General features: G+C 52.9%; 5 protein-coding genes across 5 annotated transcripts; 1 reads left to right on the plus strand and 4 right to left on the minus strand.

The window, feature by feature from the left end:
- Positions 1-645: 645 nt before the first annotated feature.
- On the minus strand, positions 646-5509 carry COCSUDRAFT_64816 (hypothetical protein). Its single transcript, XM_005650232.1, has 9 exons — positions 4999-5509; positions 4473-4695; positions 3866-4034; positions 3394-3603; positions 2753-3141; positions 2300-2500; positions 1758-1976; positions 1229-1459; positions 646-1058 (listed from the first exon to the last, which is right to left on the minus strand). The coding sequence occupies exons 1-9, from the start codon at positions 5076-5078 to the stop codon at positions 987-989; spliced, it is 1794 nt and encodes a 597-aa protein (XP_005650289.1). The 5' UTR covers positions 5079-5509; the 3' UTR covers positions 646-986.
- A 1026-nt stretch (positions 5510-6535) lies between these two features.
- On the minus strand, positions 6536-14064 carry COCSUDRAFT_40025 (CDC45-like protein; the record flags this gene model as incomplete). The annotated part of the gene is made up of 15 exons (XM_005650233.1): positions 6536-6634; positions 6934-7023; positions 7966-8142; positions 8716-8806; positions 9511-9651; positions 9861-9945; positions 10432-10607; positions 11279-11397; positions 11628-11718; positions 12031-12219; positions 12648-12732; positions 13036-13148; positions 13412-13515; positions 13644-13739; positions 13927-14064. 15 exons carry the CDS (start codon positions 14062-14064, stop codon positions 6536-6538), a joined length of 1794 nt encoding a protein of 597 aa, XP_005650290.1.
- Positions 14065-15535: 1471 nt separating this feature from the next.
- COCSUDRAFT_12942 (cobW-domain-containing protein) lies at positions 15536-19051 on the minus strand (the record flags this gene model as incomplete). Its single annotated transcript, XM_005650234.1, has 8 exons — positions 15536-15701; positions 16250-16407; positions 16875-16997; positions 17286-17372; positions 17714-17934; positions 18508-18591; positions 18780-18854; positions 18985-19051. 8 exons carry the CDS (start codon positions 19049-19051, stop codon positions 15536-15538), a joined length of 981 nt encoding a protein of 326 aa, XP_005650291.1.
- A 524-nt stretch (positions 19052-19575) lies between these two features.
- Positions 19576-22184, plus strand: COCSUDRAFT_40027 (Zinc/iron permease; the record flags this gene model as incomplete). The annotated part of the gene is made up of 5 exons (XM_005650235.1): positions 19576-19774; positions 20027-20235; positions 20550-20780; positions 21251-21524; positions 22030-22184. The coding sequence occupies 5 exons, from the start codon at positions 19576-19578 to the stop codon at positions 22182-22184; spliced, it is 1068 nt and encodes a 355-aa protein (XP_005650292.1).
- A 457-nt stretch (positions 22185-22641) lies between these two features.
- COCSUDRAFT_64817 (hypothetical protein) lies at positions 22642-25371 on the minus strand (the record flags this gene model as incomplete). Its single annotated transcript, XM_005650236.1, has 7 exons — positions 22642-22922; positions 23299-23439; positions 23809-23974; positions 24189-24378; positions 24677-24854; positions 25021-25148; positions 25266-25371. The coding sequence occupies 7 exons, from the start codon at positions 25369-25371 to the stop codon at positions 22674-22676; spliced, it is 1158 nt and encodes a 385-aa protein (XP_005650293.1). The 3' UTR covers positions 22642-22673.
- Positions 25372-26345: the final 974 nt, after the last annotated feature.

Consider the following 26345-nt stretch of genomic DNA (forward strand, 5'->3'; position numbering starts at 1 on the left):
CATGGACAACGCATGATAGATGAAAGAAACTGAATTTTTGTCTGCCGGCATTCGAGAAAGCTGTACTTAGCCATTGGAAAGTGCTGCCGCATGTTGCAGCGAGGCATCAGCTTTCCACAGCCACCGCAGGCTACTCTGGCCTTCAGAATCCTAGGTTGCGAAAGTAATGACAATGTTTCGCCTAAGAGCATTCTTTATAATTGTGTAACTAAGTGCAGCGGTGAAAACTGTGAAGGTCGCTGAGTCGGTAAAGATACAGCAGCATACCTGAATGGACCCGTCTTGTGTGCCGACTCAAGTGATGGTTACTGCTCGCGCTGATCTGAGTTCTGTTGCTGTTTTGTTCCGGCCCTCGCCTTGACTATCCAATGCGTATGTCTGTGTAACTTCCAAGTAAGTTCGGCCTGATTTCTTTGCCTAAGTAGGATTCATTTCTTATCTGCATCTGCCTCTTCTGTGCACCCACAGGAGATCCAGGGGCTCCTCTGTATCCAGAAGGGAATATACAGGCTTCTGTTCCTTATTGCATAATGGAAGTTCGTTCTTTTCAAGCATGTGCACATCGTTGCGTGCACGTGCGCAGAGGTACTGTAATTAGGAGCTCATATTTGGTCACTTTGGAATGACAGTTCAGGCATAGACTCGAACGCTGTGTCGCTTGTACACTGATCATCATGAACGCATGACTCGGTAATGGGGATCAGTGTCCGCCCGTGCGGCACATGCCACAATGCCCTGAGCTAGTTTCTAATTCCAAATCGGGATGCAGCTGGGGCTGGCTTTGACTCGAAAGGCTGTACACATATGGGCAGAAACATCCGGGTTTTATGCCATGCAGCCCGGTATACTGATGAGCCGTCGGCACTGTACCTCACTACTTTGTACTGGACACTCACAGCACTTGTTGAGACAAAGGGCCTTGGGACTTCTAGGAGGAAATTGCAAACACAATGGGCGCATGCACCCCGAGGCAGGGGCCCATCCCCTCAGCTCTGGCCCTCTCCAACTGTCAGCTCGCCAGTAAATCCTGCCCGGCCCCTCAGGCTGTCCTTTGCATCCTGAAAGCACCAGAACAACAAATGTTAAGCCAGGTCCAAACCCCTAACCCTTCTAAAATTATCAAGACATAAATCTCACTCAACAGCTCACTGACTGAATTTTATCAAGCTGCCAACCCGGTATTAATGTGGCAGAGACTCTTTCATATGTGATGGCAGGCACAGCGCACCTTGTACTTCTTAGCTGCCTTCTCCTCGTCGGCCTTGCTGCGGCCAGCGCCGCCGGCCAGCCCCTTGAGCCACTGGGTCATTGAGCCAAGCACCCCAGACTCCCTGCTGGCATCAGCGCCTTCCTCCTCCTCCTCATCTCCCTCCAGATCCTCCACCCCATCAGCCTTGGCCTGTGTGGCCCCTTCTGGCTGCTTCTCTCCCGCCACATTCTCTGGGCGCTCCTCAATCACCTGCGCATTGAAAGCGCCATTCATTGGGTTTGTCCCATCTCAGTGACTCAGTGACAGTCAATGCACTCCATGCGCTGATTGCATAAATGCATAAGTCTGCCGAAGCATAGTCATCCAGTGCATTTCTTCAGATGCAAGCAACAGAAAAATCCTGATGGATTTTGGATGAACACCAGACCGCAGCTGTGCCTTCTGCGTGTGCATCAAGAACACAGCAGAAACTATTACACTTGAAGGAACACCCCAACAGAAGGCCTGTGTATGCAAATATGCAGGCAACCCAGAAGCCAAACCCTACCTTGACCCCGGTGTCAAATAGCGCGAGCCCCTCGGTGACGGGGTGCTCCTCCATCATGTTTTCTCCCCCGACCACGCGGACTTCATTGAATGCCAGCGCGGCCTCTTCAGGCAACTCCTCCGCGCCGGCCGCCAGCTCGGCTTCCGTCAGCTCCTGCTCCTCGTCAGACACCTCCAGCATCGGATCCTCGTCCTCCTCGAAGCCCACCGTCTCCTCCACCTGACACAGCATCCCAACAAATTCAGCCATGATGCAACTGATGTCCGGTATCGAGGGGCATCCTAATGTCTATGTTTCAATAACCCTGTCGATTGATAAAGCTGCCTTCGCTGTCTGTCATGCACTTGCATAAAAGTGGTAACGGCTTCACACGGCTCCGCCTGTCTACAGAGCTTGCTGTCCCCAATCAGAAGGCCATGGTGCAGGCTGCCAAAAGCGAGAGTCTGGCGCCCCGTTCACAATGATAGCAGCAGCATTGCAGTGGCCCCTGGCGTGCAAATAGACGTCCTTGCACCACTAATGACTGCAACTCGCAGGCAAACAAAAGCAGGAGGAGTGGGTAGCCTGTGCGGGCACATGTCGGCACGTGCCTGCATATGCTCCAGGATGGCGTCCTGCAGCGTGTTATCGTGGGTGCCTGCGTCCAGAGCGTCCCACACGCGCAGCTCAGGGTCCGAGCTCGCCACGTCGTCCGGCTTGTCGCTGTGCTTGACCACCTCGTTGATGCCGATGTGCTGGTTCGTCTGGACGGCAAACACCAAAGAAGACCAATAATTACTTGTTTTTTGGCACAGCAGAGTAGAACGCCTGATTCTTGCCCGCCACGAAGCACCACCGCCTCTTTGCATGCAGCCTGACTCTGCCCAGGAAAGTAAAAGTAGCATTCACGAAGGGCACTGAGCTGCTTACACACCAAGATGGGACACGTCCTTTCAAAGGTGTTTGTGCAGGGTATTGCGCAAAAGAAGTGATAGCCAGTACGGGAGATCACTCACGGATCCGAGCAGGGGCATGACATGCGACGAGGGCTTCTTGAAGGCCGGCAGCGCCAGGTCATCGTCCTCCTCAGGGTCTCTAACAAACCTATTCCCCTGCGCGCCCCCTGCCGACGAGTCGGCTCCCGCAGCGGCAGCCGCCGCCGCTGCTTTTTCCGCCGACAATTTGAACTTCCCGGCTGCGCGCTGATTGGCCGCAGCGACCTTGCCTGAAGAGGCGCCCCCATCCGCCAGGAAGCTTCCTGCCGGCCTCGGCTTCTGCTCGGCTGCCGCGCCGGCCTGCCTTCTCCCCAGCGTTCCCTCTTCGAGCGGCGTGTCCACATCACCGCTCACCCCGACCTCCTCCCTCTGGTCTACCCACAGCTCCTGCTTCTCGGCCTCACCCGCGCCTGCGCACGATCAGACACCATTCAGACTTAACTAGCTCTCAGAGACCCTGCAATGATGCCTCAGATCCATGCGCTGGGATAAGGCCATTTGTGCAGGAGTGGGCAATTAAGGGCACAATACAATGTTTTAAGGAAAGTGCACCCTGACTGATTTGCTTTTGAAGGCGCGCTTGAGCAACTGGAAACCCCACGGACCAAAGCAGCCACGATTTGCACACAAAGTCCCCAAACGTATGTGAGGCCAAAGGACACCTTCGCTGGTGGCATCATCTGTGTCCCCAAGGCCACGGTCGACGCCGCTTGCGCGCCCATAGGGCCCCCGGCGCTGAATCAGGCCGGCCGCGCCCGGCCGCTGCCGCCGCGCCATGCGCCGCCGCCGCTTCGCGCGGCTCAGCCGGCCGCCCGGCCGGAACCGGCCCGAATTGGTCTCCTCTGGCGCCTCTTCCGCCTCTTCCCCATCCCCTGCGAGTCGCACATGACCCTTTTATGCCCTCAGCGTCTAATTGATTCGAAAATGTAAGTGTCGAAACATGTGTGCAGTTTATGTCATTGTATGCCTCAGCAGATTCTGAGACATTGTGTACACTGGAACACTGTGCATACGAAATTTGCCAGACAGTACTCACTTCTGTTTACCGAGGTGAAGGTGCAGTAGGCATATGGGATTCCCAATACGCCAGACACTACTCAATTGGTGCTAATTTGAGTGAGGTTTAATTCAAACCTGAAACTTCCTCCTCCCCGTTGCTGGGCAGGCCAAGCTTGTCTGCCTCCCTTTGGAACTCTGCCTCTGCAGCATCTATTGCTTTGCTGTGGGAAGCCTCGTCCACAATTTCGCCTTGGCCCAGGAACGCATCCAAATCATCCTGCATGAAACACTGTGTCTTGATGACCTGCGGAGGTGTGCATGCATGCGCAGCATCTAGAAGAGGCATATTGTGTCAGGTGCATGTTAGATGGATGATGGGATTGTGCAGACCTCTGGGTCACTGCTTTGCTGTCTTGAGTGGGGAACAATGCCGGGTCCTCTCCTAGGCATCATCTGTTCAGCGCACAGAAGTTGTCAAGACCAGGTATTTTCGCAGGGTCAGCATAGGTAAGAAAAGCTTAATGGCGGTGGTCGGACCGATATGCACAATAGCTGATACTATTAAGGCAAGTTCAGGCTATGCATGGCCAAAAGGAAAGCATTGAACTCAGGCAATATACTGCTTGCTGAATGTCATGACAGTCACTGGGACTGCCCAGAGCATGGAACATGTCCAAGTGCAGAGATTCTGGCCAGCACAGCTGGGCATCATGATGGAGGAAGGGTGCATTTAAATGCTCACATGCTGGCTCTGGTGGAAGCGGACGCCAAAAATGAACAGCGCCAGGAGAAACATGGCGAGCATGAGCCAGCGCTGGGGGTTGCGCCAGCCGGCGCAGCACCGCCGCGAGCGTGCCGCAGCCGCCGGCTTGCTGCCCGGCACCTGCCCGGCACCTGCGCCCGGCGCCGGGCTGGCAGGCGTGGCGAAGCTGCTCAGCGGCACCGGCATCGTGGCATCATGGATCCTGCGCAAGGCAGAGCAGGACAGCTGCTTCAGCATATGCTTGAGATCTGTTACTGTTGCACGGTTTCAATTAAAAAAGAGTCATGCTGCTTGGAGGCAGCTGCACACGAGGGATTCCAATGAGCCAAGCTTGTGTGCCAGTTGGGCACCAGAATACAGAAGGGTTAAGAAGCTGGAACTGCCTATGCCAGTGTCAGCAGACGTAGGGACGCAAGGGAGCAGAGAACTCTTCAGTAGCACAGCAGCACTTGCAATACATGTGATGGTGCTTCCAAGCTCCTTGGCTTGCAGATAAAGCGCGCACCCCATGTGCAGGTGCATGCCACCGTTGATGTGTGAGTGTCCATTTTGTTGTGCACTTCCTGGGCTGCGTCTGGGCTTCATCTGTGCGATCTGCAACTCCTCTCAGCAAGTATTATCGAGGCTCAGACTCGTCCAGGACCTTTCACGATCTGTTCTCTGGGCACTGCGAGCTCCATTTCTTGTTCGAACCAAGTCAACAAAGTGCTCGAAATCACGCTGTCGGCCGCGATCGACGCTTCTTGTCTTTTTGCTTTTTATTTCCTGCTTGATGGTGAACTTCAGGCTCCCTCAAACGTGGCGAGTGTCGTACAGGGCAAAGGGTTCAATGCAACTAAACAGATATGAATCTACAGAAGTTCACTCATACAATCTATGATGGGGTTTTGTCACATCCCAACAGCAGACCTGCTGAACGGTTCGATCTGGAAAAAGGTCGTTTTCACAGCAGAACCGATCTCGATCAGATTGTAACGATCCAGTGTTTGTATGTAATTTTGGACCCTCTAATTGGTCGTAGAGTCTGCTTTGAGCGTGAAACCGTGGTGGTCGGGTTGAGTTCTCGAGTCGTTGTCTCGGGATCGCGTGGCACTGAGTAATTTGACTAAATTTCCCGTAAGATTTGAACTGCACAAATTTCGCCGCTGCCTCCCAGATCGGCACAGCCATGCGGCTGCACTGTCCAGGCAGCTTGGGCATAAAATGCGCAGTCTTTTACATGTAATGGATATCACAGACAGGCAAATTACTCCTCTGCACGCTCCCATGCATGTTTGTCCAAGCAGACACCGTGACAGAAACCGATGAGTCCCGGCTTGCAGCCACTGCCAGTGGACTCGGAGTAAGACCGCGGCAGCCATTTATTGCACGAGGTGCGCATGTAGACACATGCAGCAAGTACCACAAAACAGTGCTGAAAAGAATTTGCTATGACGTCAGTCATGCCCATGGTGGTCCATGCGGATTCAAAACCATTGGCATTGCACACTCTGAAGTTCACGCATGCGCAGGGCTACGGCCCTAGGCAGGCAAAAAGCCTGCAACCGTTCACTCCAGACAAGACCACTTCAGCGCTTTGCCATCCTGGCACCTGCGCCTCTCTCCTCCTCATATTAAAGACATTCTTTGTTCTAAGGACCAGTGATGGCCCCTGCGCTGCCCAGGTGCACCTCCCAACACAGCAGATCTCCTGATTTAGCATCCCTCACACAGCTGCCCCATGCATCCCTGACACATCTGAGGTCCCTGGACTGCCAAGCCCTTAGCACCCCGGTGCCCCACCACTAAGCCAGGCTTCCGCAACGCCTGTTAGGAGTGCAGGATGCTAACTCCACGCCCTCCGCACCTGGCCTGCATTTGCCTCACCACCCTCCTCTCAGAGGAACGCGCCCACCCGTCCTCCAAATCAGTGTCTTGAATTGGATTCTGACAGAAATGTCCTGTCAGACGCTGCTTCTCTGCGCTGGACTGAGTGGGGAGCTGAAGCAGGCGCCAGCCCTTCCCAGAAGTAGCTTAGATGTAGAGTTCAGATGCCGCGCCAGTCACGCAGCGTCGGCCTGGGCAGGCCCAAATCGCACAGCTGAGGCGCTCGCCTGCACCGCTAGCTCCCTCACAAACCGGTCCACGTCCGCGACCGCGATCTGCGCAACAGCAGTAATAGATCTCACTCGAGCTGCTCTCAGTAGGCAGGATCCTTAGGCCTGCACTACTAAGTGACCTCCTGGGCAACACCTTGCAGGGGAGCTATTTGGCACCAGTGAATTGAGGAACAGAGGTATTCCTGGCATGTCACATGCCAAGCAGCAGGAACAGGCAGATGATGAGTGTGTCAGACTTATGAGCTGGGCGCAATAGCTCTCCATTTAAAAGATCCAAAATCACATGATCCGGAACAATGGTTGGAAGCTTTGTAAATACAGAGCAAGCATACAGGGCACACCTGGATGACGCTGGAGTCAAAACCCTTGTGCTCGAAGGAGGCCCCAATGTTCCTAGCAGACTTCTCAAATAGCACCCCAAACGGATTCCCCTGCATCGAAACACACGCGACAGCTTCAACTCATCATCGATCTTAATCTTGGGCTATCGTAAGCCTGAATCTACAAATATTAGCGGCCAAGGCATTAGCGGTCTCATGTGAACAGCCTCACAGAACATGTCCACGCCCACCGCACTGCCGCTCTCTGTCTCCTCCAGAGACCAGAGATAGGAGCGATGGTGTAAGGAGCAGCGAATGGACTAGCAAAAATTTGGCTGCTTCCTCGCTAATTACTGTACATACGACACATATGACATGCATCAGCAATGCAAGGCTTATCAGTGGTGTATGCAATGTTTTGTCAGTAAGGAGCGTCCATTCAATCTTTGAACGTCTACGCTTGACAGCGCCTGCAGACTTCCAAGCAGGATGGAACAGCAGAACTTGCGAATTTCACCTGCAGAGCCTTGCCTGACATGCGCTCGCAGTTCGATGTGCATGGGCCGTATCTTTTATCCGCCCAATCTAGAGGGGCAGGTGAGACTGGTGGGACAGTCGTGCTATGGCCTGCCCAAATGTAACTCAAGCTGCAAAAAAAGGGGCTGGGGAGCTTGAAAGAAAAGCTGTAGCTAGATGAATATTCTACTAGGAAATGCTCAAGCAAGTGCCTACGTGCGGACCACTCTAGTTTGAGATCAGCCAGTGCCGAAGGCCTTCAGGAACATGCCCACACCATCACACTTTCTATCAAGAAACGGCTACGGAGGACGGAACAGTGGTCTACAGAGGAAGGAGCTTCGGAGTTGTCAGCGCACATGCTGGGCTTTGATTCGCATGCGTTCTGCTTTGTATGCGTTCTGCTTTGTAGACATTTTTAGATCAGCCATTGTTGCTGTTCGCGGCCCTCCAGAGTCATGCCCCAGCATTGACTCATCCTCTTAATGTACCCACAACAAGACTGAAGGGGAAGGAGCGGATCTGTCGGGCGCGCACCTGCTGGGCTTCGGTGGACATGGGTTCGCAGGTGACGGCGACGACGAGGCACTGGTGGCGGCCGTCAGCTGGGCCCACGAGCACGATGGGCTTGCGCTTGCGCGTCACCCGCATGGACGCCACATCGCGCAGAAACATGCCCAGCTTCACCAACGCCAGCGGGTGCGACAGGATGGCCTGTGCGCAGCAACAAAAATCGAATATGAATTTAAATTGAACATAAACATGATTACCAGTTGTAGATTTCACTAAATTGATCCGCAGCAGGCTGCACGCAGGGAAGTTTCAATAAGTCTGCGGTCTCTCACAATCAATGGCTCTCAATCTGGCATGTGTGATCCCTGCTGTGCAGAGGAAAGGAGAGGTCGAAACTATACAATATTTACCCGAGAGGCAGGGCAACAATTGCCTGAGAGGCAGGGCAGGAGCTAGACAATCAAGCTATGCCAGAGTCGAAGAGTATCAAAGCCTCAGGTGACTCAAGGTGAAATATGACGTGACTGCACCTCTTAATGACAGAACAAACACACGCTCTGCAAGAAACCTTGCGCAGCAGCCAAGTGTAGATATCCTGTACTTAAGTCTCTCGCGCCGCTTTTGCAGCTTGCATGCCACAACATGCAGAGAGTGCTGTACATGTTCTCCGCTATGATCTTGGAGCCGCGTTGCCTGAAAAGTGCTTTGCTTATAGAAGTCCAAGAATAAGCGGGGGATTTTATGGTAGCAAGATGGGCCAAATCGTGCGCGCACCTTGTTGCTGACCTCGTTGCGCGTCATGTCGTACCAGCGGAACTTGGCGCGCTCCTGCCCCGCCTTGCTCACCAGCAGCAGGCCCCCGTCGCTGCAGTGCCACACACAGCCCCTCTCAGCTTTGCACAAGCCAGACAGCACAAGAGTTTGTGTCACTTAGCCTGTTTCATTCTGCCCAGGCCTGCTCGGATGGCTAAATATAGGCCCTCGGAACCGGGACTTTCCTGAGTTACTTCCATCCAAGCTAAGTGGGTGGTCGTAACATGGAAGATGGAAGGCACAGCTACCACTCTGTCAGACCGCAGTGGAGCCAATCAGACAGGGAAGAGGCAGGCATGGTCAGGTGAGAGTAAGTAGCCTTGCCTAAGAATGGCGCGCTGCAGGCGTTTGGAGAGCTCGATGCCCTTCCTGAGCTGCCCGCAATCCTGCATCGCCATGGCATCGTACGCATTCCTGCCCACACAACTCATAGTTTCACATGAGCTCAACCCAACACGGATTGGATTTTCATGAACACATGATGGATCATGGCCTGGCATTCGAGCTTCATACTTCCTGGGCAACACCAGGAGCCTTTTGATTCAGCTTGCTCAAGCCCTGCTCCAAGAATATATAGCAAACGGATTCAGCATCTGCATCAGCCAAAGCGGGGACTCGCGATTTTGCCCGTGCAGGCACCTTCAACATGCAAAGACGGGCATCTTGGGCACAGGGATTGCACTCTTTAGCCGCAAAGATGGCCCTTTCATATACTTGCTGGATTCAAAGATTGTATGATACTGCAGGAGGGCGCACCAGATGCAGTCGCTGCGGTCGTCGCGGGCCGAGGTCTCCCCAGCACGTATGGCAGGAGGTGCTTCCAGCAGCGCAGTCGCCGCGAGCACCACGTCAGCTGCGTACAGCGGCGCATTCGTGCCCCATGCTAGCCGGAAGCTCCTGCAAACAGAACAGATGCCATATTCAGTGTCAAGCATGCGCTGTGACGATGGTGAAGTAGAGCAGCGGCAAAGGCAGATGGCAAGGTGACATTGGACATGGGCAGCGAAAGCCTGCGCGTTGTTTGCACGGTGCGCAGCCAGCAAGCCCATCTACATTTACTGGAAAGAACAGCAAGGTGTTGCAGGAAAAATGGGCATTGAGCGCACTTGAAGTCGAGGTCAGTGAGGCGGAAGGAGTGTGCGTGCTCCACCAGCTTCTGCGCAAGGTTGTTGAATTTCCGCGCAGTCACGCCTGCATGCAGCACGTGCACACTTGTCAGCCTCTGAATGCCCACGATTCCTCAAGCATACATATAGTAGTATATACATGCACAGCTCCTTCTGGGACCACGCACAACATGCCCTTCAATACTCAAGGGATGAATTGCGCCCGAGCAAGGCCCCTCACAAAGAAAGCCAATCACAGATTGAACCTCACAGAGCTGCACACAAAGCAGAGGGAATGTCCTCAAAACAAGGGCAGAACTGCGCACGACTGCATGACGAGCACAGGAGTCTCCTGCCGCAAGGGCAGCTGCAAAAGAGCCATTCCCATGCAAAGTCCTATCCAATCTTTTCTACCATGCGAGAGCTTTCACAGCCCATCTCTATCCAGAGTCCACAGGCATCTTGGCAAGGGTTGAGGTGCATACGTAGCAAGGGGAGGCTTCTGGCACAAGGGCGTATGCAGCAGTAAAAGCTATTCGGACACAACGGCAGAGGGTGGGGGGATGCGCACAGTAGTCCTGTTTGCAGTCGCGCTGGGAGAGGCCCATCTTGACAAGCAGCTCGTCGACCTTGTCGCGGCCCTTGTCCTGCCAAGTGCCCAGGCGCACAGCCACGTAGCGGCTGTGGATTATGCTCTCGTACACGCTCCAGTGCCGCATCAGAGGAAACCGGAAGTCCGTCACCGCCCTGCGCACCCGGGGGCACAATGTTTCAAGCTGCTGATGTGGCCCCGTGATATAGTCTTGGCTAAATGGCTTCAATCTATAGAGTCACATATACCTGGTACAGTACTCTGGCTATTCGTGGCTGCACAGGCTGATTGCACCACCTCGCATGCGAGCGGGCTCTTGTGACAATGCACATGCCAAGAGCAAGCTCTTGCACACCGTGCATTGTTTCAGGTTTAGAAAAATTTCAATTCTCTTGGCTCGACACCTTTCTGTCGTGCTCTGACATAACAAAGTCAAGATGGAAGTGTCTCAGGAGAAAGAGGCAGAAGAGGCAGGGATCCCCGCGCGGGCAGGGCAGCTGCTCTTGATGTAGCCTAAAGCAACCTTGCGGCAAGCTGTCCGATTTGACATGTGATGCATGCTTGTGGGCTCAGGTAAGATTTCACATGCACGGAAGCCCAAGCACTGCCACATCGTTCCGAACATTTTCAAATGGAAACTCAGCTGGAGCCTAGGCCTAATGCGCACTTGATGTGGCCGAATCTGATCTTTCGGCGGGCTGCTCAGTTTGACATGTGATGCATGTGGACTCAGGTGACATCTCACATACCCAGAAGCGCGAGCAATGCCACATAGTGTGATTTTCCGTAATATTAATTACAAGTCAGATTGCGCGGAGGCACGCACTTGATGTGGCCGAATTTGATCTTGCGTCGGCGCGCGACGGTGACGTTGCCGTGGCCGTCCTCCATCGGCACCTCCTCCATGTCATCCACCTCATCGCCCGCCTCCTCCAGCTGGTTCACCTGCGCGGCCGAATTCAACTTCAAATTCGAAAGTCCCATTCAAACTTCAAAGTCTCACGAGCATTCCACACCGCGCACACTCGTGGCAGCCTCACACCGTGGCAAAGTAGGGAAGGTAAGGCCAGAATGCTGTTGCATGGTGGGTGCGAGGGGTAACGTGTACTCCTGCAGTGCTGCTGTTGGCATCAGTCTGGGGTTTTCAGCATGAGGAATCAGCAAAGGGCGCCCACCAGGATTTCCAGCTTCTGCGCCTGCTCTGCGTAGCTCTGCTGGGCGATGCGCTGGTGCAGGTGCTGGTCCGTCAGGCCCAGAATGGCCAGCCTGCATGACACACCACACACCTTATCGGACATCATCAGTGCTGCAGGGACCATCCAACAATCACACAATCTCTTGGTCATCGTAAAGTAAAGACTTGTTTGCTGGCATCTGCCCCTCTTTTGGCACGTTCCAGGACCTGGCGTGCACAAGACATGCAGCAATCCTGATAAACTCTATTGCTAAAGGACAAAGCAGTCTGATATTGTTGCAGGATCACAGGAATTGCCCCTTGCCTGTGTGGCAGATCGAATATCGAGCGAGCAACAGACAGCGAGAGAGAGCCAGAGGGGGGAGGGAGGAGTATGTGCGTACCAGAGATAGTGGCGGTTGTCCATGTGGAGTTGCTGGGCGAGTTCGAGCATGGTGCAGGCGGCGGGCTTGCCCCAGAAGGTGCCCCGCTCGTAGTACTCGGCCCGCGCCCGCCGCACCTCGGCCCGCTTACGCTCGCGCCGCTGCCGCCGGCTGAGCCCCGGGTGCGCCGCGTCCGGCGACACCCGCTGCCTGCGCACGCCGCGCCAGACCGTGGTCAGCACCTCAGTATACATTGCATGTCCTTTTGACATGTGCTGCCGTCCTGGGTGTGAGGGGTCGCTCAAGCTGTAGTCACCACTCTGAGAAAGAGAGGTCTCTGGTGTTGCTGTTCTGCTCCTCCCGCCGCTCCCCACAGCACGTGGATGTCGCAAATATTGCCATGTTGTACATTAAGAATGCCCCTAGCAAGAAATAATGCGCATGCCACAATAGATACAGTGACACTCACAACTTATGGATCAGACCACTGCGCTTCCTGGAGTAGAATACTGGCGAGGCAATTGCAGTCATTAGACCGCTGCCTGTCCTCTATCTCAGGCCGCATGCAGGTGGTGATGTAAAGCAATTCAGGTTCATAAATCGTTGTGAAGGATGGTTACTAATCTGCAGGCTCGCACCTCCTAGCTGGCCGCTCATTCTCCTTGTCCTCATCCTCGTCAGACTCGCTGGGCCCTTCGCCCTTGTCCTCCTCTGAGTCGTCATCTGGGAGACAAATAATAGGACACCCCTTCAATCTGTGCACAGTCAGGGCCTTGGAATCTTATGGAAGCTGCATCATGTCATCAGCACAGTGCGGATGTACAGGCGACAGATAAACGCAACAAGTTCCACGCTAGAATACAGGATTGCTTCCATGTGCTGAAAAGCTTGCCGCCAAGATGACTCCCTCAGGAATCCCACTTAGCAACACGAACTCCCTGTCCTTGATCTCATGTGATAGCTTTCAGGTCCATTCCAAAGCTCAAGCTCCAGAGAGATTGAAACAAATATGAAGGAGGGTCACACCACTTTCAGAGGCGCCATCTGGCGGCGGCAGGGCTGCATGCAGCTGGGATCCATCCGCTTCGTCCACCATGTAGTGCACGCTCATGAGGCTGCTGGCATTATGATGCAGCGGCCTGAACATGAGCAGACAAACTTAGTAACCCGTGTGTGCTGTCTGGCTCACATTAAAGATGAGGAATTGGAGTGTCAAGATGGCATGGCCGCTCTGGTTTTCCTGGGCCCCCTTTCAATCAAGATTGCCCATCTAAGGAGGTGCTCATCAACGCAATGGCATGGCACATTTATCTGCATTTAAGGCATTTGAAGTTGACTGATCTCTCACTCAGGTGTCATAGCACGACCAATGAAAAGTCCCGCCTGTGAAGGTGTGGCACACCTGTGGCTGTCTGCGACTATGACTCGGGTCTCTAGCTCTCCTAGATTCAGGTCCTCATACAAGTCCACCTCCCCTCCACAGTTTATCAAGATGACTGTCTGCGCCTGCATTTCACACCTTTACTATGAGCAAGCCTTGCAGCATAGCAGATGGTTGTGAAGTGTGCGTCAGTCATCGTCTTGCAGCACTTCCCGATGTGCAAAGGGGTGACAGCGGTGTTGGAGGGTCTTACCTCTCCAGACAGCTGGGATTCACAAATCTGCTGGATCTCTGCTGTGTTTGAGACTGGAAAGGTTGAAAAATGGATGCCATTGTTCATGAGCAGAAGCTGCGCAACAAAGCAATTCAGCATTCAGCCTTCCAGACATGACAAAAGAGAATACTACCTTTTCAGGCCATCAGAAGCATCAGGCTTGCTTCAATGGCATGAGACAGGCCCTGATATTGCTGTGACCACATGGGAATAGCAAGAGTGTGTGCATGCAGAGAAGGACAGAAGCATGTGCAGGCGGTACCTGAAGGATTCTGACAGCGCAGACGGAGTCACACTCAGAGGTCGACACAAAGATGAGCACTTTCTTCTCCTCGCTGTTCTGCAGGTCGGCCTTGACCTCCTGGAAGAGAGCTTCGTACTCATGGGGTTCCTTGAGCATGCTTCAGCTGCTGCTGCTTGGCTGCCTGTTCTCACTACTCCCTCTGCATCCCCCGGCTGCTCCCTGGACGAATGTATCATGCCAGCACCACCGACCACGCAGGAGCACCTGCATGCCATCAAGACACAGCCATCAGAAATCCTGCCTCATTGTCACACTGTGAGCCGTATAAATGGTTTTGAATGTCAGCTCTACATTAGTCTGTTCAGATAAGCGAAGAATTATTGCTGGCATGCGCTGAATAAGGGTGGAGGCAATTGCTGGTGGTGCACCTGTGAATTCCAGGATGGCCTGCTCCAGGGCCCTATCAGACGATCTACCAGGCAGCTCTTCTCGATTCTCCTAAATGCAGAAGCTGTTCCTGCGCAAGCGGATGGCTCTGGTGTCATGTCTCAGCATCCTGGTGTCCTGTTGGTGACACGGCTCGAGTGCACAAATGCTTTGAAACGTTCACATAGTAGACGTTTTGCACCCTCAGCACTGCTGAATAGCATACGCCACGACAATGAGATGCACAAATTCCTCTAAGAACCGAGCCCAAGTTTCCTCTCAGAGGTACATGCGAATTGTTGGTCGTTGGGTGTACCTTGCAAAGCCTTTCCTCCACGGCACTCAACTACAGCAGAATCTACCAAATCTGAAGGCAAATGTGGATGGCAGGTCGAAGCTCTTCGATAGCTGCTCGCTGTCTGCCTTGGGGGGATCTGTCAACTGCTCAAACTGCACCCATTGCCACAAGAGGACAAGCTTTCATGCGGTGCACGCGCGCTCCTGGAACTCTGAATCTTCCCGTATCAGTTTATGCTGAAGGAGAGCCCTTATTAGCCTTTTTTAGAAGGTCCCCCTCCTGGCACGTTTGAAAGGGTGTGACCAGGTACACTGAGCTAACTCACGCACTCCTTCTGCTAAAATCTTCTGTAGGCACTCTCGCTGCTTTTCATCAACACAGGACTCCTTTGATAATCTTGTGAAGACGTTGTGAGTTCTTCTGACGCTCATCCTTTCAAACTTCAATAACTTTTACGGTGACTAAGCAGGCGTCAGCAGCCCACGTGCAGAGCATTGCGATCTTTATGCTCGATTGCAGTGATTGGCTGACTTTTGCATCATAATGGAGATAGATTTGTTGGGCATTTCGTGCAAAGGCGGGCCAGAGATTGCTAATTTATGTCCCAAATCGAAGGGCTGAAGCACATCTTGCTAATATACACTTCTGCAAGGAGGGGAGAATGTGTCTTGAAATGGATCGTTCCTGGAAAAAGAGCTCTCCATGATAGTTACACTTGTTTGCATGCGAGCTTCTTTTGATTGTCACTGTCAAGACCCTAAAAATCTTGCTGCCTCACCCTTTCAAAAGGACAGCCAGCAAGGTTCCTTCAGATCCGCAATCATCTCAGTGCCGAGCTTTCACCAATTCAATTATAAATTAACAAGGACCTTCCCTCATTGGACATCAGGCTCTACTTCATGATCAGATGATGCAGGCCTGGAAGTCGGCGCGCAGCTGCTCGCGGTCCAAATTACGGCCGATGAAGACAAGCTTGTTGGTCCGTTTCTCACCGGGCTGCCAGGGCTGGCCCAGCCCCTCGGCGCTGGACCCGAAAGTCAGCAGCATGTGCACGCCCTGGAAGAAGTGCCTGCACTCGCATGTGTACACAAAAAGAGCCTGAGAAGGACACAGCTGACAGCAGGCAACGGCATCTTCCATGCCAGTCTGATATCTGAAGACAGCAGCATCCTCGACAGAGTCTGCTGCTTGCATCAGAGGCCAGGATGCAGCAGACAAGTTCCCAGCATGCAGTGCCTCAGAATGTCTAATGCAGATGACAGTGCACATCGCTGTCCTCAACAGGAAGGCTGCCCTTTGCACTCTGCACTCTCCCTCCTTGCAGGTTAGCAAAAGGCAGGGACACTTACGACGAGTTGCCCTTTTCCTAAGAGCAATACAGGGACATATAGTACAATAAACACGTTAAACAGACACAGTGTAGCTTGGCCCGGGCTGGCTGGCGGGCGGCGGTATAGATACTGAGCACCGTGCCCACGGTTGATTGGGTCTTGCTTGGATCTGGCGAGTCCAACAAGGGGTGGGATTGTGGCAGCCTGACTGCAGCTTGTCTGCAGGACGCACCTTGCCTCTTAAAGCGTGTAATAGTAGTAATAGCTTGATTTAGAGAGAGCGCACCTTTCTGGGGATTTGTGTACGGCGATGATGCCCTTGGAGCGGAACAGGTCGACGCCCTGCTCCATCATGAGGCGGCTCAGCCATGCGTTCAGGCGGTGGCCCTCGCACTCGCCCTCCACCTCAAATCCCACGGACGTCACGCGGTCGTCGTGCTTGTGCTCTCCGCCCGTCTGCGCTCAACACGACACAATTCGAATTACGATTTAATTCCTGACTGGTCTGAATGCTGTAACAAGAAAAGCTATGAAGCAATTGTACAACATGTTGCCCAATTGGTAGATACAGCTTGCCATGCAGTCAGAGGCTGTCATTTGTGCACAAGCCATTCAGCTGTTACAAAGGCAGTGAATTCACCCTCTTCGAAGAGGGCACTGCATGGCAGGGCTTCACACTGGCTTGTGGCTCAGGACACCATTAAACTGCTGTGGAGCCGCCAGCCAAGACACAAAGGGGAGTCTCCCGTAAAGGCAGCATTCATTTGTGTGACTCATCACATGCAGCATTGTCCTTGGAGGAGGCTTGACAGCAGTGCCATCATTGTCCTTCTCGATGTCCAATGAGAATTGATGCATGCCATGTGAGGATTGTGCATAAGAAAGAGAGCAGCAGGGAGGCAGGTGCGCACGTCCAAGAAGTTGGGGTCCATTTCCAGGACCTTCTCCAGCTGAAAACCCTTGATGTTGATAATTTTGTCCAGGTCCACATTGCACTTGACGGTGTTGATCACCTCCGCAGACGCATTGATGGCCTGCATGGCAGCCACCGCATTCCCATCGGCTCAGCCTCCAACGTTATTCCTTTCAATTGGAAGAAATTCGGGTACGATGAAACAGATGGCGCTTTGGCATGTGTCTGTTCAGTAGATGTGCACTTCACCTTTCCAAAATCTCCTGCTCATTTCATGCCCGCCATGAAGCCTGCTCTTGCCAACTTTTCATGTCGAAATGCATGCTTTTCACATCTGCACAGGGAGCAACTGCGCAACAGCAACTGCACCTAGTTTGTCCAAGGTTGATGGCAGCCGCGATGGGATTACCTTGATGCGCGCGGTGATGCGTTTCTGGTCGTCTTCGGACACCAGGTCAGCTTTGTTGAGCAGGATGACATCAGCAAAGGCCACCTGCTCCACCGACTGCGCACCACCACCACTGAAAGCATTAGTAATGCAGGAAAGCACACCTCATATGATGAGACCCCTTGCGTCAAAGCTCCTCAATCCAGCTCTGGCAGATCTGTCAGGACACTGGGTCTCGCACAGCCATGATAAGTCAAGCGCATTGTTGTTCCCTGCATCCGAGTTTCTCTCTTGTCTGCTTTTTAAAAAGCTGCCCAGGGCGCCTGCCTCAATTATTGTGCAGAAGGCAGGGCTGCACCATATTGGCGCTGACCGTGACAAACTGCTGTTTAGAAGTCAGACTCTGAGCTCGGAGCTATGCAAAGAAGAATTCACACCTCGTTCTCGACCCCCTCTGGCTTCTCCTCGTCCAGGTGCTGCTCGATGTGCTTGGCATCCACAACCGTGATTATGGCGTCCAGCGCCAGCCGGCCCGCCAGGCTGTCGTCCACAAAGAAGGTCTGCGCGACCGGCGCCGGGTCGGCCAGGCCGGTGGTCTCGATCAGGATTGCGTCGAATCGGTCCTTGCGCTTTAGCAGCGTGTTCAGGATGCGCACCAGGTCCCCGCGCACTGAGCATGGAAAATGAAAATCAGGAACGGCCCCGGCTGGCGGGGGGCGGTAAAACTACTGAGCACCGTGCTCACCGTGGATTGGGTCTTGCTTGGATCTGGTGAGTCCAACAAGGAATAGGATTGTGGCAGCCTTTAATTGCAGCTTGTCTGCAGGACGCACCTTGCCTCTTGGCAGGAAAGGCGTGAAGTAATAATAATAGTAGCAATAATAATAACCATCATGATAATAATCATAATGATGATGTGAGGATTGACCCTGACAACGAATCACTAAGTAGAAAATTGCCCATGCGCAATCTTTTCAGAAAGAATGACTGAGTGATGGGAACAGCTGTAGTGTTCCTGTCATGCATGCCTTCCTGCCAGCACAAGCTTGAGCCAATATAGCTCACATTCGTGCAATTGCTGCTGCTGTCACGCAGTCTCATGGAAGTGGGTATCATAGACCTTGTGAGGCTCAGAGAGAGGACACAGGGGATGCTCAGCTTTTTGTGGGCCTTGAGGCAGTTGTCCCACAGCACATGAGTAATTCAGGACGTCAAATGGGAATCTGGACTTTCAAAGGCTCACCGGTGCAGCAGATGCAGCCGTTGTTCATCTCGATGACCTCCTCCTTGGAACGCAGCACCAGGGCATCATCAATGCCCACCTCACCTGAGCATATTCACCAAATCAGCGTCAAGAATCTGCAAAAAACCATTGAGCTCTGCTGGATGCCACAGCAACGTGTGTGCTGAAGAACAAAGGCAGATGAGCCTTGCTGGCCGCGTTTGTCTCCTCAGTGTCAATCGTATACACAAGATAGCCGATTACTCTGGCGTGCTTGATGCACTAAGCCTCACCGAACTCATTCTCGATGACAGCGATCTTCTTGCCGTGTTGGCCAGTGAGGATGTGGTTCACCAGGGTCGTCTTGCCTGCGCCAGCGTCCCAAATCTATCATTTATGGAGACTTGTGCACTTCAATAGGTTGTTGGATACTTTGCGAAGCATTCGTGAAAGCAGGCGCCTGCACGATCCATCAATGAAGGTCTTGCGTCCGCACACCGGAACCGAGAAACCCCGTCACAACGCTGACGGGAATCTTGGCGTCGGCGTCATTCATGGCTGCCATATTGGAGTGGTAGTACAACGTTCCGCGCGATCGCAGGTGGGCGTTGCACAAGCGCGAATATTTTGTGGGAAAGGGCGCAACGCCCGGTGTGTGGAGGGCGCGTGTGGCCTGGGGTCGATGCAACTACGTACACGGCCGTTCTCTTATCTAAAAGCTTGCTGAGAACGTTGCCTTGCAACTGTGCAGCACATCTAAGCGCTTGCTGGATCGATCTGGGCTGTCTGTTTCGCAGTTTGCGGAACGAACCTCGATCCACTGAGAATTAGAGGCCCGTTGTTCCTCGGTCCGTTCCTTGGACCCCGGTCCGTTGTGCGGCACGCGCAACAAATCCAAGGTTTTGCTCCCACATTCTCCCTCATTGTGATGTGTCTACTGCTGCAAGGTTGCTTAGATGCATCCTTTGGACAGCTTTTGCGTTAGTTGGGTGTGAGCCGGAATGGCGGCGCCTGCTCTTGGAACCTTCGAGGGTGTGGCAGCTCTTAGCCAGGAGCTGATCTGCTGCGTGCAGGCATCCACTTATAAGCATGACCGGTGTAGAGTTTTCGAAAACCAGCTGTACGCTGGCTGGCGGAGCCACGGATGGCTCCGATGCCTTCGCCCTGCAACTGCGCACCGGAGGCCTGTTCATCATTTTGGTTGCTAGCGCAGCCGGCGCGTACTTGCCTTTCCTAAGCCGACATGGCCGCCTTCCAAGATTCTTCCTTTTTGGTCAAGCGTTTGCTGGTGCGTCTTTTGATCTCGCCTCTCCTTCTTTGTTCAGGGCATGCCACTGGGATCGGTGTTGAAACAGGCTCATGTGACCTTGCTCCACAAGCCCTTATCTACGTTCTATCGAAGGGTCTTCAATAGTCCGCATGGAAAATTTGCACAACAGGAAAAAAATTGACCGTGACTAGCTCCTGATCAAGGACATCCCCTTGTCCGAATCGAGAGCTCCTAGCAAACGTCAACATGAACACCTGACTGTGGGTGCAGCCGGCGTGGTGCTGGCGACCGGCTTCGTGCACGTGCTACCAGATGCACACGCAGCTCTCAGCAACCCCTGCCTCGAGTTTTCCACCGACTACCCTTGGGCGTTCACCCTGGCAGCCATCGCAGCCATCCTGACCCTGGCCATCGAGGTGGCAATCGCTGCTGTGCTGCGCGCTGGCCTCACCCCCGGAGGCCTAGACGTCGAGCATGCGGTGGGCGCCAACCCTGCCAACATGCATTCTCAACTTTCCTCTGTTATTTGCTGCCTCTACTCACAACAGAATGGCTGGCCAACACGCAAGTCAACGGAACACGCAGCTTGACAGCAATTTACAAATATATTTATAGTGGTTAGCAATTACGGTACTTCTTGCTTTGCTGACGGAACAATGTGTGTGTCATTGAGACATGCTTGCACCTTGCATGCAAGCTCTGTGTAGCTACTGACATCAGCACAGTCCAGCAGTCAAATGACTACGCACTGCTACCCACTCTGGGGCTGACAAGGCTCTGCATGTGGCGGCAGGCGCCAGAAGATTACGACAAGGAGCATGCGCGGGCGCAGGCGACGGTCATGTCGTACACTCTCGAGGCGGGCATTATTTTCCACTCGATCTTCATCGGCATCGGCTACGGCGCATCCACCAGCCTGGACGTCGTCCGGCCGCTCACCATCGCGCTCGCATTCCACCAGGCACGCCTTCAGCTCTCCGTCCATCCAATCTTGAGGGAGGCCAGGATATGGCCTGCCCAAAGTGTATTCGAGCTGCAGAAAGAGAGGCTGTAGAGCTCCAAACAGCAAATATTATACAGATTGATGCAGAGAAGGGTATTTGCACATGATCAGGCAGGTTCCTGCGTGCGGACCATCTGTAGTTTTCGGACCATCACTAGTTCAGCTTTCTTACAGCGTGAGACTTGCGCAAGCTTTTCTGTTGGCAACCGCACTCAATGCGCCTTTGACTTGTCGGCTGTCCTGACATTTCAGCAGTCTGGCTGCTGACATCGTTGCATGACACTGCAACTGGAGACGGCTGCATAGTGCAGACATGACAGTCATTATAGCCTCACCCTGATTTGTCATCAGGAATCTAAAACCCTTACATGCAAGTGCAACTGCCCCAAGGCAGCGCACATGCGCAAGTACAGAAGCTGCCTTATATTGAATTGCAGACAGGATCCGACAAACCTGAGGTCGCTTATTCAATGTTCCCTGCATGAGAACAGGGGTTCGAGGGCCTGGCGCTGGGGTCATCCTTTGTGGCGGCAGGCTACAACAACCTCAAGTACGCGCTGATGGCGGCCGCCTTCATTCTGATAACGCCCCTGGGCGTTGCCATCGGCATGGGCATCAGTGCCAGCTTCAATCCCAACTCCAAGGCCGCCCTGGGCTCTGAAGGCGCCTTCAACGCCATCTCTGCAGGCAAGGCCTCTTGCTGGGTTTATATAGCGCTGCAAGGGGTATCATCATCATCACATGCTTTCCCTGCCGAAAGGCAAGGTACATCCTGCAGACAAGCTGCAGTTGAAGGCTGCCACAATCCTACACCTTGTTGGACTCGCCAGATCCAATCAAGATCCAATCATCCGTGGGCAGTGGGCTCAATATTTATATCGCCCCCCGCCAGCCGGGGCCCGCACCCCACCAGCCGGGGGAAGGGGTACCCATTGCTGTACCCCTTGCTGTACCGGTACAGCAGGATTTGAATCCCTGGATGATGACTACCCTGCGGGCGAGGGTCTCTGAAGGCAAGGCTCCTGCTGCAAGAGCCATTTCGCCGTCTTTCAGGGTTGTGTCGATGGCAGGCTCTGTGCTGATATCTCAGATCTCCAAAGAAGCAGGCCAAGAGTGCATTCAAGCCTGTATGAAGCTCAATTTAAGAGCTGCTTGAGCTTTCTGCAGACAGTGCCATGAGAAATTCACGGCGACAAGATACAACACAGCATGGAATGCATGCTTTTGCGAGCGGACTGGCCAGTACTGACAGGTGTTCTTTTGATTGCAGGCATACTTATCCATACCGCCCTGGTGGGCTTGCTGCATCCCTTATTCACAGCTGGACAGGGCAACCCACCACTGAAGGGGTGGCTCATGGCATTTGCAATGCCATTTGCTCTGGGAGGCTGTGGCGCTATGGCCATCATTGCCATCTGGGCATGATGTGAGAAAGAGTCTTTCTCACATCATGCAGCATGCGAAAGTTTTAAACTTTCTGAAAGACCCAGCTCTGCTGAGTTTGCTTTCGTTGTAAGGGTTGTGACAATTGATGGACGCATCTGCAGAGTGAAAGCAAAAGCTGCTTCATGAACGACCTTTTGGATAGTGTGATTGTGCAATCTTGCATGTTGTGAAATAAAGGGATGTGGGCACTGGCAAAATGCACTGTCATCCTTTTGCACATTTGCAGTTATTTTGAATCATGTGCGTGCACCTGTCGTTGGTTGAGCATCTTTAAAAAAAAATCTGGTCAAATTGTGGCTGGCCACACATGCAAAGCCATTTTGCTTGCATTGGATATCAACAAGGTTCATATTTTAAATATAATCATGGATGCATTTTGCCCAGCATGCTCACTCTCAATCCCGCTGGTCAGTAGACTGGAATGTTGCATGGAGCGCATTCAATAAGTTTGCACGGTCACATATTGTTTTAAATAGAGCTTCTGAGATCTTGGCTGAGGCAAGCAGACACCACCCATGTCTGGGACTTCCAGTCCCATCGGTGCAGCTGTCCGGTCGCAAGATCATACCTCTCCAAAGTGTTGTGACAAGAGCCCACCGGGTCCTCACCAAATAAAGAGCTTTTTCCGGCAACCCCCGCCATGGGCGTCCCACAGCTGTGCACTTCCACAAACCTCAAAGCATCATTCCACAGCCGGAGCCAGGCAATGCGGAAAGCCTGTGCAGGCAGTTTGAAGTATTTTTATCACAGGTTTTGAATCCCATGAGGTCAGGTGTCTGCAGACAAGCTACAATTAAAGGCTGCCACGTTCCTGCCCCTTGATGGACTCGCCAAATTCAAGCAAGACCCAATCCACTGTGGGCACGCTCCTCAGTATTTTACCACCCCTCACCAGTCAACACTATGCGATGACACTATCAGGATAACTGCTGCTTCAACTACATGAACAGTTGCAATGGCAAAGCTAAACTGGAATTGACACAACGCAGCAGCACGCCAAGTCTAGCAGCAGAGACTCCTGCTGAAGGGCCCACCAAAGTGCTTTGATACGATCTTTGAATGGAAGATGCTGAGGTTCAGTGACTGGCCTTACCTTGAGAGGTGAGTGGTCCATGTCACAGGCGTCTAGGGAGATATGTCTGAGCAGCCTGCACGCCTTGAGTTCTGGCAGTCTAAATGTGGACGCTGGTGTTGCACAGTGTCGCAGTGTCAGGGTCCGTAGCTCTGAGCAAGCCTGCAAAAGCACATAAGCAGGGCAATGGAATTGCATACAAAACAAGTGAAGAGGCGCCCGGTGACTTATGTCAGATTTGACTTGTGTCAGACGCCCCCTAAAACATGCACATAACATTCATGAATAACGCCAGCCACAAGCAAATTTCAAGTCAACAAGGCAAGTGCTTGCGGCAACAAGCCAGAAGTTCGCTTGCCAGCTGGAAGGCAAAGGATCCTGCATCATGAATTGGCTTCTGACTACAACTGTGCAGCTGCTTTCAATGTTCAGCCTTGAATCATGACTAATAATTTTGCAGAGGCCTTTCAGGAAGTTTTTGTATCTATGGCAGGGACACAGGTAATACAAATTGTAGAATTTGCTACTCACCGTGACCATATGAAGAGCTTCAATGCCTCTTGCGGAGCTGAAAATGTCGCAATACACCAGCACTAGGTGTTCAAGGGTGTCTGCGTGCAATTGGATGGATGACGCGGCGTCTGGTGTGATAGAGGAACACCTCGCAAGCTCTAGAGCATGCAGCTGTGCGACTGACCTGCATAAAAGATGCACAAGGATCACTCAGTCTATAAGCAACAGAGGATTGAATGGAATGCAATGTAACACAGTGATCGGTATGGCTTTGAGAGGATAGTCATGGGAATTTTCCCATGCACCGAGTCAAGATAGTGCCTGCATAGTTGAAGCAAGAACTTGTGTCAAATCGCCGCCCGCTGCCAGTAATGCAGCGCTACCACAGCCCTACGCACCTAGACAGGCATGCAGCTAGGCCTTGGTCGGTGAGATGCTGTGCGCCGCCCACAATGCGCAGTTCCTTCAGCAGCAGCAGCGGCCGCCGGCTCGCAAACGCTGCACCCAAGTCGTCCCCAAAGGGCCCAGAGCAGCGCAGTAGCTGCAGCACTGTCAGGCTTCGGCTCGCTCTCACCACCTTGCCAACGCCTGCATCACACGCCTTGTCTCATTCCGATGTGATGCATTACATCAGGGAGATGGCATATTCAACAGGCGCGCTAAGCAACGCCCTGCTCACATCCCAGAAAATGGGACTCGGGAGCCGAGCCGTCCTCTGATCCTGACTGCTTGTGGTGGGCGGAGTCTGCTGCTGGTAAGTTGATACTTCAAGCCAAGGTGTCTGCCAAGATTCATCGTGCAGTGCCAGGTAGGATAAAGTGCAAACCTTGGAGCCAACTGAATATCTGAACAGTTGTGCAGGTAAAGTTGTGACTGGGAATCCCACCAGTCTCAGACACCATGGCAAATCGCAGTACCAGCCGCTGGAGGTGCGGGCACAGCAGGGACACAGTCTCCAGGTCAGCGTCATTTATCTGGGCGCCTAAGCCGATTGTCAGAGAGGTCAGAAACTCGCTGCCACCAATCGCTGCGCGCAGCAAGCCGCTGTTGAAGCCCCACCCGACCTGTGCAGCAGATGCGACAGCTGAAAGTTGGGCACTGCGATAGCAAATTTGCGGGCTGCAATAAGGCAAGTCTGGCGCAGTGTTGGACCAAACAGCAAAACCTATATTCTCACTGATAGAACACATGCTGCAAAATGAGGACGATGCAGTCAGGGTATGAACTCACTGTGAGGTGATGCAGACTGCATTCAAGAGTGGGCTGCGAAGCAGACGACAGCTCTGCAACCTCATCCCCACCAACTGCCCCCAGAAGGCCTGCTTGTCCCAACTGCTCCTGCAGCTGCAGCTCTGATCCTGCATGGTTGAAACTCCATTTTAGGCGCTGGCCATGCAAAGCAAGCTGCTGATTGTTTCATGAATTTGCATGGATGCAATGGTCCCATTGCAAGAGAACATATAGACAATTTTCACCTGCCACGCTCTTTAATCCCAGTGCTGAGAAAGATCTCAGGCTCACGGCTGTGTGCAAGAGAGTTGCCACAGTGTCAAGCAACTCTGAGGGCGATGCTCCTTCCATCTCAGGTTCTGATATATCCAGAGTGTGTAGATTTGCTACCACCCTTTTAGCAGCTGTGTTGCTCCACAAATCCATGAAGAACCCGGCAAGCTGTGTGCCTCCCATCAACAAACCTGCAAAATTCTCATATCGTGGTTACAGTGCCCATTAGCTATTCTTGGTGTAAAATGGAGCTTGCCAGTGCATCGGTCCTACTATGCATCTCAAGCTTACCGAGGCCAGAAGTGCTCTATTACTGCAACAGAGTACACTGCATGTGGCTCTGAACAGGTGAACATACGCACCCTTAAGTTTTGACATGCGCGCCAGGGCTGTCAGATACTGCCCCTGTTCCTCCCCAACACATGCAGCGCCCACTCCTATGCATCCTGTGACATCTATGTGTGTGATGCTGCCTCTGCAGCTGTCAGCAAGTGCCTTCCACGTCTGTATTCCTGTGCACAGATGAATACTGAGATGCAGTTTGTAGTAAAACAAGCGGCATTTTGTCATATTTGTCATAAAATGCATGGTCTGATGCACACCTATAGGTAGATTTCGGGCAGCAAAAGAAATTAAATTGGGCAGCAGCCTCAGGAGTTTGCCGAAAACGGCATCCTCTTGCGGAGAGAATTCTTTTAATATCTCTGGCACGCTGAAGTCCAATTTGGTGAGACCATCCCATATCTGGTGCTGCAATGGCCACCAACCAACCAATCCAATGAACATCCAGTAAACACACATTCTGTTCAAGTTGTGCTTGCATGCAGACGCATGCTTGTTGGAGGTTGGAATGCCCATGTCCTTGTGCTCAGAAGTCTGCACACCTTGATCATACCACCCAACGTCACTCTGACTGCAGAGTACAGTGGAAAGACAAGCTCCTCCAGTCGCAGCTTAGCCAACCGACTTCCCAGCAAGAAGGAGGTCCATTGATCTGGTTCCAGATTCTGATCACCAATATTTACATATAGACAACGGACATCTCCGATCCG

Source organism: Coccomyxa subellipsoidea (genome assembly GCF_000258705.1).
Source record: "Coccomyxa subellipsoidea C-169, whole genome shotgun sequence".
In the NCBI taxonomy this organism is placed as follows: Eukaryota; Viridiplantae; Chlorophyta; class Trebouxiophyceae; family Coccomyxaceae; genus Coccomyxa; species Coccomyxa subellipsoidea.

Excerpts from the sequence above, each read along its gene's own strand:
- COCSUDRAFT_64816 (XM_005650232.1), bottom strand. The coding sequence starts at position 5,078 with ATGAAGCCCAGACGCAGCCCAGGAAGTGCACAACAAAATGGACACTCA. Across the intron at positions 3,604-3,865 it reads CGGGGAGGAGGAAGTTTCAG|GGGATGGGGAAGAGGCGGAA; the intron begins GTTTGAATTAAA and ends TGCGACTCGCAG. Across the intron at positions 1,460-1,757 it reads TATTTGACACCGGGGTCAAG|GTGATTGAGGAGCGCCCAGA; the intron begins GTAGGGTTTGGC and ends TTCAATGCGCAG.